Source organism: Aricia agestis, chromosome Z (genome assembly GCF_905147365.1).
Source record: "Aricia agestis chromosome Z, ilAriAges1.1, whole genome shotgun sequence".
NCBI classification, from domain to species: Eukaryota; Metazoa; Arthropoda; class Insecta; order Lepidoptera; family Lycaenidae; genus Aricia; species Aricia agestis.
The window spans coordinates 33,435,109-33,449,861 of record NC_056428.1 but is presented as its reverse complement, the minus strand read 5'-3'; the positions used below and the strand labels follow the sequence as shown (position 1 = coordinate 33,449,861).

General features: G+C 35.8%; 1 protein-coding gene and 1 long non-coding RNA gene across 2 annotated transcripts in view; one reads left to right on the top strand and one right to left on the bottom strand.

Moving 5' to 3' along the window:
* Positions 1 to 14,753, top strand: part of LOC121739184 (epithelial discoidin domain-containing receptor 1-like) — a 90,329-nt gene that overhangs the window by 19,444 nt on the left and 56,132 nt on the right. Inside the window, exons 2-7 of the mRNA XM_042131533.1 lie at positions 4,786 to 4,897; positions 6,309 to 6,540; positions 7,493 to 7,640; positions 7,993 to 8,181; positions 8,692 to 8,825; positions 9,174 to 9,381. Coding sequence (XP_041987467.1) covers positions 4,786 to 4,897; positions 6,309 to 6,540; positions 7,493 to 7,640; positions 7,993 to 8,181; positions 8,692 to 8,825; positions 9,174 to 9,381 — 1,023 coding nt within the window. The remainder of the gene's footprint in view (positions 1 to 4,785; positions 4,898 to 6,308; positions 6,541 to 7,492; positions 7,641 to 7,992; positions 8,182 to 8,691; positions 8,826 to 9,173; positions 9,382 to 14,753) is intronic.
* Positions 3,673 to 12,508, bottom strand: LOC121739185. Its single transcript, XR_006037406.1, has 3 exons — positions 12,498 to 12,508; positions 8,130 to 8,135; positions 3,673 to 3,758 (listed from the first exon to the last, which is right to left on the bottom strand). It is a non-coding gene; the product is annotated as an uncharacterized LOC121739185 (long non-coding RNA).

Sequence of the window (14,753 nt, the reverse complement as noted above, 5' to 3'; positions counted from 1 at the left end):
TATCGTCGATGGAAATTTAAAAGCGTCTCCATATATTTCCATACATTTTACTTCCCTAGGTTATCGTTTTACCGCGGACGTCCACGATATTACCTCCACGTCCAAAATTATAAAAGCGCATTGGAAGAGAAGACTGGCTGATTCTTTCATTTGTTATTTGATAGATAGTAAATACGTATATCAAAGTTGACTACCTAAAAATTATAGACAGATACATCAAACAATGTTTGATACATAAAATTCTATTCAAAAAATCGTGAAAATGAATGTTAATCTTATAATACTTATAATATTTATAACTTTTTATCGTAATTTATTCAAATATTGTGATTATTTAAGGAAAGATAACCACCAAACTGCTAATCTCGCGAGATCTCGAAATTGGCGAGATCTCGCGGTATTGTATTCATAAACTCTCGGGATCTCGCTTGAACCCCAATCTCGCGAGATTTGCATTCCCTAATCATGACATTAAAGGATCGGACACTGGTGTCAGGGCACATAATTTTACTAACTTTGCGTAACATTACCTGCGTAATATTGTCTTTGTATGTTAAACTGGATTATTATTTATTGTTAATACTCTGAAGTCTAGTTGGGCCTGGTTTAAATTTGAAGTTATTTCTTTCATTCCGTATTTGTAACAAAGAAGGTATAATAATATGTCATTTTAACATAGATAATTTCAACTCGGAATTGCACGTGACAATATTTAAGCCAAAGATTAGCTTTAAACCTAAGCTTAAATGAACCAGAAGAACTATCAAAGGCATGAAAATTCTATTTGGCCATGTATAGTAAGTACAAGTTAGATAGCTTTGCATATCCCTGAAAACTTTGAGTATCAAACAAAGTACAATGTTTTCCCGCTGCAGGTCAGATGACATTGACAAATTCAAAATTAGTCTGGCCCGAACTGTTGTAAATCTTGGAGCTAAAGGTAACGTTCCGGTCAACGCGGTAACCGACCGCGACCGACAAAAATTCAAATAAAATGCCAATTTATGACTCAGGGTCTAGGCCTATACGTTTCATTTTCGCTCTACGCCACTACAAAGCGGCCGCGGCATGTGTCGCTAGACTAATGTCGGTAGAAAATGAAACCTATAGGCCTTGTCACAAAGTGGTATTTTATTTGATTTTTTGTTGATCGCAGTCGCTTGCAGGAGAAATCAGAAAGTCACCTTAACAGCGCAGTGGGCTTGAAAGATATTATTTTAGAACCTCCCCGTCTGCAGGCTTTTAGACATCGACTAAATTGACGGTTTTATTCCTATGTAAAGATTGTATGGTGCAAAGCATGAGGCCAGTCATAAAACTTAGACTTATGACTAGCCTCGTGCTAGTCATACAAATTTCTTAGACTCACCTCGTGAGTTGAACCATAGTTGTCTATATTCATAATATAAAGAAAAAAAGGTGTGTTTATTTGCATCGAATAGACAGCTAACTATTGGACCAATTTTGATAAAATTTTCTCCCGATAAAAGAAGAATATACTTACACGGAATTCTATCTTGAGTTTATAAAGTCGGGTCCACGGAAAATTAAATGTATAAAATAATATAAGTCCAATATTTTTCATTTTACATTTATTAACCGATGAATAATCATATTTCCAATAGATATCAATGACGAATTTACGAGTATATTTATAGAAATAACTTTGCTTTCAAAACTGTCGAGTGAAATCCAGTGAGTAACAAATAGGTAAATATTGAAAAAATCACTGATTGAACATTTACGTTGCGAAATATGAAATAAAATTTTCCCCTTTTATTTCGCAATAATGTTTATATAAAAATAATTTTCAATAATTTTTCCAGGTGAGTGCGTCAGGAGTGCGTAACGAAATCAATCCACTTAATACAATTTCACTTCCAAAGTATTAAATTTATTTGGACTGCAACAAAATATTTGATGCGAATTTATTTTGGAGTTAAATTGGATTTCTAGAATCAGCTTATTGGTATTCAATCCCGATATTTAAACCTAGGGTCAGTACACACCGAAACGCAATGAAATAAAGCGGGGCTTGGAATGCATAAAATCAGTACAACAAAATATATCAAAAAGCGTGACGCCGACAATTTCAATATTGTACGGTTATTGTGGCTTTTTGGAGTAGTTCGCGCACAAACACTGTGACACGAGAATTTTATATATTAGAAGACTTACTAATATTTCTACTGAGAAACAGCTACACAGAAACAAAAGCGTGATTAGTCAGCCAGATGTAAACCTAGTGCTTTGTAGCAAACAGTCTCCACGAGAATTCAATCATTTTTAATTCGCTGTGGGCAAAATGTTTATTTCTGAATTGCCACCAAACGGACCTCGAACGTTTCCGTGAACTAAGTTTAATCCTTTTCTATTTCGTCTTTGTGGACGTATGTTGCACTTGTAAGGGCGTTTGTGCACTACACGGAATTTTACCATCCGGCATTTATATGGCAAACGTGAAAGTTATGAACGCCGGACGGTAAAATTTCGTGTAGTGCACAAACGCCCTTACGTCGTCACTTTTAGGTATTGCACGCAATGAGTTGTCAAAAAATCCAGAAAAAAGAAAAATAAGTAATGTTTTGTTATATTATACGGAATGGTAAAATCAATAATATTACGGATAAATATTATATTACTTCCAATATTAGTACCAATATTAGTAATGATCAACTGTTTGTAAATAATATATTAATCAAAGGCAAACAAATATATTGTCATTCTCGAATTGGAATTCATCTATTGTTATATAATACTAGCTGTCCCGGCAAATGTTGTTTTGCCATAAAATGATTTTCCCTGTTTTTCTGCTTTTCTCTTGAAGTTTTTTTTTGGATTTTTTTTATATAGACCTCACGGAGCCCGAGACCTTTCCAACGAAAAAACCGTGGAAATCGGTTCGTACGTTCTATCTAACCCCGAATTATTTTTATATATTAGATTATTGTACTAGCGACAAATGTATATAGCCTATGTCACTCACTGAAAAAAATATAAAACTTTAAAATCGATTCAGTAGTTTTATTTAGAGATGTGCCGATCATGACTTTGGCCGACTAGCCGCCTGGCCGATTAGTCGGCTACAAAAAAAGCCGACTAACCGGCCGACTAGTCGGCCAAGCTGATCATGGTTTCGGAAGTTTCCGTAACGCTTTTTTACTGCCGTGTCTCGTCGCACACGCCGCCTGCAAACGTGTCGAATCGTGTTAAGTATGTTTACTTCACGTACGTTACTTTATTTTGTTTAGCTATGATACAGTTGATGGTTTTCATTAAATATTTCATGTACATGAAATCTCGATTTAATAATACATACTAAATTTGTTGTTAAAATTATATTTACAAAAATAATTTCTTTACTATCAAGTCATTTCAGAAACACTTCATTTAATTTTTAAAATGTGTAACACTGATTGAGTGTGATCTGAACACATTATAAATAATAATCAAGATTTTTCTTTAATATAATTTCAATAATAGCAAAAAAGTAAAAAGCCGATTAGTCGGCGCTTTTTGCCAACTATTCGCCGACTAATCGCGGACTACAAAAGTGGCCGGATAGTCGGCTTTACCGACTAGTCGGCGACTAGTCGGAACATCTCTAGTTTTATTATAGTCATTACTACTCGCCCGCCCGTGGCCCGCATTAATGGCCCGCAAAAATATTCGTTTAAACCATATGCTGTAAAGGGCCATATAGATCTACATTAAATCAACGATGTATTTAAGGAATTTTAATTGGTTAAGAATTAATGCTATTAAAATTGCTTCGAAAATTAGCCATGATTTGTCGTAAAAAGTAAATGACACAAAAATATTATTGTGGGATATCCATAAAAAATAGACATATACCATCGCGGAGTTTTCTGTAGACCTTTTCAATGTGTACAATACTTGGTAAGTACATTATTTTGATAAATCTCGTAGGGTTCAGCCTGCGTTTGCAATGTAAGCGGAAAAAATGTAATTATTTACGACATCACATTAGAAACCCCAACAATAACAGTATTTCTCCACTATTTAATGAACGTTATTATACCTATAAACCTTCCTCTTGAATCACTCTATCTATATAAAAAAACCGCATCAAATTCCGTTGCGTATTTTTAAAGATTAAAGGGAACAAAGGGACATGAGGGAAAAAAGCGACTTTGTTTTAATAATATTATGTTATGAAGTGATTACACAATATGTAACAATAGATATGAATTCCAATTCGAGAATGACAATATTTTTTTAAGTCATAATCACAGATTTTTTAATTTCCCTGTTCTGAGGTCATAATAAAGTATGTCTTATAAATATTCTATGTCATACCTATAGTTTGTAAACACATGGTAAACACAGTTGAATTAAAGTGACATCAGTCAGATACTATTACCACGTGGTAATAATTATATTACAACGTGGTAATAATATAGTAATTGACTTATACTTAATTCAACTGTGTTTACAAACTATGTGATATAGGGCTATGAATCAATTTCTTTTTTATATAAAATAAAGGGGCAAACGAGCAAACGGGTCACCTGATGGAAAGCAACTACCGTCGCCCATGGACACTCACAACATTAGAAGAGCTGCAGGTGCGTTGCCACTTGCCAGCCTTAGAAGAAGGACTACGCTCTCTTCTCGAGGGTTTGAGACTCGAGTCGTATGGGTCCGAAAATACTGCTGCTGACACTTAATTCCAGAGTTACACAGTGCGCGGCAGAACGAACAATATATTTGTCATCATTACAGTCATTACTTAAAGATATTAATATTGTTGTTTGTTTTCAGTCGACCTGGGCAGCTGTGAGGTACCGCTGGGCATGGAGAGCGGCATGATCTCCAACGAATCCCTCTCCGCCAGTTCCAGCTATGACATGAGCGTCTCTCCTTTGAGTGCCAGGTAAGCTATATCTCTCTTTAGGCTATGTTAGTAAAGATGCTAGGGAAGATTACTCCTAAAGTCTTAAGGGATAATACCCAAAAATAAGAGTTAAAACAATTTTATTGGTAGGAAAATGTAGGCATCTCAGATTTGAATTTGTCACTAACATTTTTGATTGAAACGAGAGCACCTAATTGATGTGCATTTGATTGATTTAATAATAATAGTCCTGAAACTTCACAAACACGCAATAACATAGATTACTGTACCTAACTACAATTAATTACGTTGCAAATTAACTGTTAAATGGACAGTTTAATTAATAATCTAAACACACGGTGCGCCTTTGATGTAAAGTAAATTGGCTAGCATCGATATACCGAATTTAACCGCCAATTGTCATACAGAGCGTTATGATACGGCAAAGTTGTTACAATAATTGTGAATACGGCAACCGCAAAACGCTCATACTTAGCTCAAACAATTAACAGGGGGTTTCACATTCGGTTGTAAGCCCGCATAAGCCCAACAAGAGACAATAGAGCGAAAACTCGACGCCCGTTTAAGCAATTCAGTAACAGAAAATTAAATTTTCATATGAATTTGCAGAGACTGTGATCCTACAAAGCCTTTAGGGCGTCGAACCGACAGATAACGAGATATAAGAAAGGAAGGATATACGTAGATTTTATCTTCGAGCCAATTGGGTCAAAAGTAATTAAGCAAACACTATTTTAATTCAGCGTTTAGGGGAGTTAACGTTGAGACGGAGATAAGATGTTATCACAGATATTCCAATTAGACTCAAAAGGGACCTCGCCGACGGACCTTTGATGATCGAATCCTTACTTTGTGCTGTGCTTCGTGTGTTTAGAATTCAATTATTTATAGATAAAGGCAGTTAGATTTTGTTATATGATAAAACATTTATCTTTTCAATGAGGGTTTTTGAAATTCTATCTGCCACCAGGTGCCGCGAACCATAAAGTTAATATACCTATATAATATATTAACTTTATGCAAATAAACATAATATTATCGTGATACATGATATATTATGACAGCAGTTTGACAAATGCGTTGCCGACCTTTTAAGAGGGAATAGGGTAATAGGGGAGGGTAGGGAAGGGAATAGAGTAGGGGTTAGGGGATTGGGCCTCCGGTAAACTCACTCACTCAGCGAAACACAGCGCAATCGCTGTTTCACGCCGTTTTTCTGTGAGAACGTGGTATTTATCCGGTCGAGCCGGCCCATTCGTGCCGAAGCATGGCTCTCCTACGTATAAGCAGGTAGACCTAACGGTCCACCGTGTCTACCACGGTAGGGGCTACATCGTGGCACCTGCTGGCAAATAGAATATTTGAACAACCCTTATTCATATCTTCCATCTCTTTTGGACTGCAGTTGACATCTTCATTTTGTCCCCAGGATTCGAACGGAGATACGCGGTGGGGCTTGGTGTCCGAACGGGCTGATCACGCCAGCCAGTCGTCAGTACCTCGAGGTAGACCTTCGGGACGAGTACCTGATCACGGGCACCGAGACACAGGGTCGGTTCGCGAACTCCGTCGGCGTTGAGTTCGTAGAGAGCTACTCTCTCGAATACTGGAGGAACTCTCTCAATAGATGGGTCAAATACAAGGATTTTAATGGGAGTCGAGTAAGTGCAATCATTTGTCTAAGAAAAAAAATCTATAAGGTATAATATATTTTGTAGATTGTATATTTGAATATATTTACTTAGGCCGAATTAATATTTTTCTGTATTACAATTATTTTATTACAAATTTATTTATTTTTTTTGTAAAAAGTGGGCCCCGTGTGAGTTTCTTGCCGGTGACTTCTCGCCGGGTTAGTTCTTGAAGCGGTGGTAGGCACTTGGTACCATGTAGACTTTCTGAAATATTTGTTTCAAATGAATACAGAAATAAAACAAGTTACTTATACTTTATTTTTTAACCGACTTCCAAAAAGGAGAAGGTTACTTATACTTTATTTTTTATCTATAAAGTTTTCTAAAAAAATACTTTAAGAAACAAAAAAAATCCACACACGTTCCCAGTAACGCTTTAGCAATTAGAAGTTGTACACAGTAAGAGCCCGTCTTGCTGCGTTTCTATGCAGTGGCTCTTAAGCTGTGTGATGTCTGCTTTTAAACGCAGATTGCCTCTGAAGCTACAAAGATTTGTGTGAGTGTTTGACGTCATTACAGCAGCTGAAACGTTCTGTTTAAGTTCTTGACACAGAAGTTTTGCTAGTTTTTTCTCTTCTGGTAATTAAATCGCACAAACTAACAGTATATTTCCTTGGTACAACCATTCAAAGGTTTTCAGAACACAAAAATATTATATTCGTATCGTTTTTCAGTGAAGATATTCATAAAAATTATGCCCGACAAATTTTATTACCATTTTTTTTGTGTTTAACTTTATGATTTGAAATCTAAGGGCCTGTTTCACCACTTTTGATAAAGTGCCTAATAGGCTATTTTTTGACAGATTCTCCATACTTGATCTGTCAAGTTAATTGGTGGATAGCCTTATCAGGAAGTGGTGAAACAGGCCCTAAATGTTGTCTAATTCGTACAAATAATGTCTTGCAATATGTTTTAGCTAATACCCGGTAACACAAACACGTATACACCAAGGAACAACACTCTGGAGGCACCGTTTGTAGCGTCGAAAGTGCGTTTTTTTCCGTACGCCGCACACCCGAGGACCGCGTGCATGCGGGTCGAGCTTTACGGCTGCCGTTGGAAACGTAGGTAGAAGGATGATGAGGTTCTGATAGCTGGTGGTGTCCCGGGACTGTATGCTGTGCGCCATGTGCTATCGCGACTTCATAATGTGCTGTGCGTTTTGGCGATTGCTCGATATTTATCGTGTTATTTCCAGCATTGAATCTTACTCAAAGTTATTCTTATTTGGGTATCGATCGCTTCGATCGCTTACTGTCTCCTGCTCGCGCCCTTTCTCGTGAGACAGCTAGCGATCGTGCTTCGATTGACAACAGATTGCGATCGGACATCATTGGAACTACGAGACTCCACATGGCGATAAATATCGAGCGAAGAACATGTATTGGGTGATAAAATGTTCATTTATTTACACAGAGGCGCTAGTCTCTTACTCGGCACCGCAAGGCGGGGATATGCAGACGATGACTGGTGGTGCGAAGTTCGAAGATCTGTCCTATGATGGGATACTCCGAGGCGGCAGGATGCTGAACGGTTTGGGACAGATCACCGACTCGTATCTGGGCCCTAATGATTTTGAGCTCCCCGATCCATTGGATACTCGAGGTTTGTACTGATGAATTTTGTTTGTATACCCGAGGAAATTGATTCCTAGGCAGTTGACAGACCTATGTCGTTTGGTCGGCTTATGTCAATTCAATGTTATAAGCTGTGATCAGTCGGATGAGTTTGACTTAACGTGACCAAATTACTTAGATCCACCATCTGCTTAGGAATCAACTTATCTGATAGTACCTGTTATTACACTGGCAATTTGTGTTATTTGTTCTGTGCCTCTGAGTAGTGAGTTAATATGACATGCGGGCCTAGACTTTGGAGCGCTTTTATTAACAGCTATCATCTTCGTTGGAGGTTTTTATCATAATGATTGTAACAAACTCATATTATTTAGATATTTTAGTTATCGTTTTTTTCTGTTAATGTCTTATTTTTAAATCTTTTAATAGGTACGTAGCTCGTTGTGTCTGTTTTATGACTTCTCTACTCTTACGGTAAGCACCCTACTTTTTTATACTCCATAATCTTTATCCCTGAATAACACACTTTCAACTCTAGGAACTCGCTGGGTGGGCTGGAACAAGTCAATGCTGGTGGAGGACGAGGTCAAGCTAACGTTCAACTTCACGGACACACGCCTGTTTTTTCACGTCAATATACACACCAACAATATGTTTACCAAGGACGTGCAGGTACCTCAATCTATTTTTTATTAACATCGCTATGATATACAAAAAAGTTTCAAGTTATAGTCCGTACACAATTTTAAGATCGTTGGAGGAATATTGTAGATTGTTCCATATCTAGAGGGTTAGCTATGGGGGCAAGAAGTGAGAACGATCACAGATTGTGATTAAGTTGACGATCAGTCATAAGTTATGGCAGCTAATGTACGTTATTGGTAGATTGTGCATACCTGATTGTCCCCTCCAGTTTCTTCGAACGATTCTAAAATTGCGCGCGACCTATCCCAAAAAAAAAGTCATTTAACACAAATTACAGCTTTCAAACAGTTCTCGCATGTTTTAAAACGATTTCAGCTTTTCAAGGAAGCCGAAATATATTTTTCGCTGGAAGGCGAAAGATGGCAGGAGGATTATATTTCATATGAGCCGAAACAGGATAAAGTGTCAGAGCACGCCCGCAACGTACACATTGATTTAGAGAACCGCACAGCCAAGTACATCACCATTAAATTCAAGTTCCAACACGAGTGGATATTGATCAGCGAAGTCACCTTTAAATCAGGTAAGTGCGTTACTATTACAAATATTAAAAAATTACATAATCCCAACGGGCTTAACAAATAATTTTTCAAGACATGTTTCTCAAAATTATTGTCATACAGTTACGCGTTTTCTGTTGTAGCGTTTGGGAAACCACGCGAGCTGTCCGCGCACTTCTGAACGTGTCCTTAGGGTATTTAACTTTAAATAAAAAGACAATCTTGAAATATCTTATTGAAAGAGGAGTTACACCTACAGTTTTAGCATACTCTTTTATATTGTCACTATCGCAGTCACGACTCTCGACTAATTTGGAAACAATTTGTAAAGGCTTTTATATAAGCTCTTTTCAATAGCGTTGTTGATTGAGTTAACGTCAAAACATCAAACAATTGATAACGCTAATGAAAAGATAAACTCCTTTCAAAAAAACTTAGAAATCAGGCACTAGTTGTGTTTTATCTTTAGCAAACACTCCGGTTTCACTTTTATCCTTCTGTAAGTAATTCAGTGTTGGGCTCTAAGTGATAAATCAGAGGCCGCTAAATTAAACGGAGTCGAACCTTAAGGCCCAATTCCACCAACATCTGTTTACACTTGACATTTAGTAATTTTAATTAAGAAAACTTAAATGTACGAATAACTGTTAGTAGATTTTGCAAGTATATCCCTAACAAACTATATACTGAAATAATGTTAATACTTATTTGATTACCAAAATATCACTCCGCCTCTTTCATTAAAACAAAAACGAGAGAGGCTTCCATCACTGACACTAACCCAGGTTAATACAAAACCATGTATCGAAAAAAAATAGTCGTTGCATTTCCTGAGTTTCATCGCTAACCTTTTACAAATCTTTTTAAAAATCAAACCCTAACTTCGATCCCATCACCGTTAAACGAGACGCCTCTAAATCAGCGTGTACATCTAGACGATATGTAAACTTGGCCCGGACTCAAATTTACAGCTTTGCACACGTCTGGCACGTACGCCGGCCCGTTTTTTAATCTCCTAATGCCCTTTAATAATTAAATAAAACGTCTACGGCACTAGGAATTCCCTTTGTACCCGTTTTAATCTAGGATCAAGTTGCGTAATGTATTTTTATCTAACTTTACTGCTTTGGATGCACGTGCGTGGGTTAATGCGTGAGGATAATAATTAAAAATTGTAATAATTCATCATTAAACTAGAAATACATGAATGTCTAATATTATAACATTGAAGCTATATCTCTTGTTGTATAGTCTGTAACCATCCTCTATATCCTTTTGATGTACAGCTGTAGCTAACGAACCTCGCTTGCTTAACTCTAAAGCACATATAGTTGTTACAGGTATTCTGAATAGACCAGATATAATGTAGAATCTGCAATCAAAATACGTATCTACGTATGGTTCGAAGCCAATAAATTTAATAATGAATTAAATATAAAAAAATAACTCTTATTACACCAACAAGGAATATTATCTATCACTAGCTGTTGCCCGCGACTTCGTCCGCGTGGACTTTATAGTTGTTCCCGTACTATTGAGTTGTTTACGCGCAAATCAGAAAAGTATATTGTGTGGGAATCGCACATTTTTCCGGGACAAAAAAAAATCCTTGTCCCAGATTCAAATTAGTATCTCCAATCTCCATGACAAATTTAATCAAAATAGATTAAATAGTTTTGGCGAGAATCATGAAAGTTTATTGTGCGGGAAACGTATATTTTTCGGGATAAAAAGTATCTTTTGTCCTTTCCCGAGACTGAAAGTATTGCCATACCAAATTTCATCAAAATAAATTGAATAATTTAGGCTTTAGGCGATAATCACAAAATTAGTATTCCTTGTCCTTTCTCGAGACTCAAAGTATATCCATACCAAATTCCATCAAAATAGATTGAATAGTTGTAACATTTCGTAATTATAATGGAAAAGTAAAAGTTTGTTTATCACAACAGACATAAGTTAAGTATATAAATTCCTGATGTATACGAATACTTTAGTATTTATTACAATTTACAAATTATAACTAACTTTATGTTAAATTTATAACTATAAGTAATAATTGAATAGTTTACAGGCAAATCATAAAAGTATATTGTGTTGTAAACAGTAATTTTTCCTGGACAAAATGTATCCTATGTTTTTTTTTCGGGACTCAAAGTATCTTTATACCAAATTTCAGCAAAATGGATTAAGTAGCTTACGCGTGATGTCGTGACCACACGAAATATAACGTTCCACGAAGCTTCGCTCGCGTAAATTAGATATTTCACAGACAAATTAGTCCACAAAAAATAGCCTATGATCCTTCACGTGGTCTACTTCTTACCTGTGCCAAATAACAGAAAAATTCCTCCAGTAGTTCGTGAGATAAGCCCTTTCAAATAATTTGCCCCGTTTGTTTCCACATTCTTCTCTATTTCTTCGCTCCTATTAGTTTTAGCGTGATAAAATATAGCCTATAGCCTTTCTCGATAAATGGGCTATCTAACACTGAAAGAAATTTTCAAATCGGACCAGTAGTTCCTGAGATTAACGCGTTCAAATAAGCCCTTTCAAATAATTTCCTCAATTTTTTCCATATTTTTCTCTATTTTTTCGCTCTCATTAATCTTAGCGTGATAAAATATAGCCTATAGCCTTTCCTGATAAATGGGCTATCTAACACTGAAAGAACTTTTCAAATCAGACCAGTAGTTCCTGAGATTAGCGCGTTCTAATAAGCCATTTCAAATAATTTCTCCCGTTTTTTACACACTTTCCTCTATTTCTTCTCTCCTATTAGCTTTAGCGCAACAAAATATAACCTATAGCCTTTGTCGATAAATAGGCTATCTAACACTGAAATAATTTTTCAAATCGAACCAGTAGTTCCTGAGATTAGAGCGTTCAAATAAGCCCTTTCAAATAATTTCCCCCTGTTTTTTCCACACTTTCCTCTATTTCTTCGCTCCTATTAGTATTAGCGTGATAAAATATAGCCTATAGCTTTCCTCGATAAATGGGCTATCTAACACTGAAAGAATTTTTCAAATCGGACCAGTAGTTTCTGAGATTAGCGCGTTCAAACAAACAAACTAACAAACTCTTCCGCTTTATAATATTAGTATAGATTACTATTAACAATTAAAACTTCTCTTACTGTTTAAAATATGTATTTGCTTGTAAATCTATAGGTGAGTTGAGAGCAGGTATAATTAGCGCATAGCTTGTATTTTCCCTCGTTTTAGCCGCCCAACAAATTTTGCGCTACAAAAATAATTAGACCTATAAAATTTTAAATTCAACCTCCCCATTGTTTATGAAGTCCCAAATTGCTTATGTGAAATATTCTCGGTGGAATTTATTGGGAATAAAAAGTGTCGCAGTAAATAACTTTTATTACTTAGGTTTGCTTGCGTTGTTTCAAGAGATTAATCACGAGCTTTTACTGTTTTTCTTTTCTGAGTGAGCTCGATAACGCCGTCATTGTGTGAAAGGAATCCGATTATGGCCACAACAAATACAGCTTTTTATGCCGTTACGTTTGTTACGCTGCTGTTTAGTTTGCGCAATGGGAATGAAACTTATGAAAGCAATTCACTTTATTTAAATGAGTTCGGCTGCTGTTCATAAGTATTTTTAACCGACTTAAAAGGAGGTTATCAATTCGAACCGTATGAATTATTTCTAGAACTGACCAGTTTCATATAAGTAATATGATAAAAATCTTTATCAGAGTCTGAACAAAATATGTGCCAACATTCAAAAGTTATGTACATGTATGTTTTTATGTTTGTTTTCACATATCTCCGGAACTATAATTACGATTTAAGTAATTCTTTTTTTGTTCTTCTAGGTATTGTTCAATTTAAGGAATACTGCAAGCTTAATAAAATTGAGATAAGAGATTTTGATTCTCAGTAACGTGCAATTTTAAAGTTTTGTTTTAAATATTATTATACTTTTTATTACCTGAATATTACTCAAGTAAATGTTTTATGTGTTCTAATTCGGATAAGCCCCCAACACCTGACAACGCCCCGAGGTAGGCGAAAAATCAGCCATGCGCATGTTACGATAGTAAGATCCTTCACCTCAACCTTAGGGCTAGCTTTAACGAAGCAAATGAATACTTTATGCGATGCAGGGTCAGCATGATGTATAAAGATATATATATTCATAATATAGTTTCTTATGTCAATGTATTCATCTTATTTGCTTCAAAAGAGATGGTATATTTTGTAAAAGTGTGCGTATCAGTACCGTAGATTTGTAGATAATTTTATCCTCATGTCACGAGTTACGACATTAACCTCCTAAATTAATATTATTACCAGAACTTCTATGCTCCGGTTGCAGTCACATCTCATCTGTATTCACCTCAATATTTTCTACTCTATGATATAAGTCAACAGAATAATATATCTATTGAAGTTGTCAAATAGCTGCACTTTAAAATTTTAATGATTATACGCTACCAAGTTTTCAAACGGGCATCGAGATCATCATGATGCTCTACCCTCATATCCTATTTAATTTAACCATCGTTAAGATTATACCTCCTTTATTTTCCCGTTTTTGGTACTCTTTTATATACAGAATAAATATTTATGAGGGTACTTTGTTTTAGAGAGCTATTTATAAAGATTTCAGCATGATTCCTTGTGTCGGTAATGTTCTGCAGCTTAGCGGGTAAAGAACTTTTCTCATAAGATATAGATGTAACGAGAAAAAAAAATTGTTTATCCGATCTTTACAAAATATAGCAAATATTATTATAAAAGTTTTTATCGTGCAATTTCTTGGGAGTTTCTTGCACTAGCTGATCTGCAAATAATTGGCATGGTGGCAAAATAATTAGGAATTAGCACAGTACCTAACTCTTGGCAGCTAACTACTATTCTACTGGCACAAAGCCATTTCTACCTACGTTCAGGATTAGACCCAGTTTTCATAATTTCCCACTGCATCTAATGAACTCACTTTTAGTGCACTTTGTAAATTTTTGTAGCATTAAACGTACTTGCATTTCTACGACACGAGCGCCGAAAGAGGCTTCTTTCTCATTATTCATTAATTTGCAATACATGTCACAGATATGCGAGACTCCATCTATTGTTTATTCATGCTTATCAGCGGAACCCAAATTGATATTTGGTATAGAGATATTTTAAGTCGCGTATAAGAACTACAGGACAGTTTTTATCCTGGAAAATTGCAAAGATCCCACGTGATAAACGGTTTTTAGCAGAACGACGTTACGTGAAATATCCAGTAACTAGTTTATTCTGGAAATGTTTTTGCTCATTAACATTGTATTTATAAATAGCCATCAAAATGAAATAATACAATCATCATGGATTCATGTATGCGTAATCCAGGGGAGGTCAACGTTTGTTCATCTATATTTTTATAA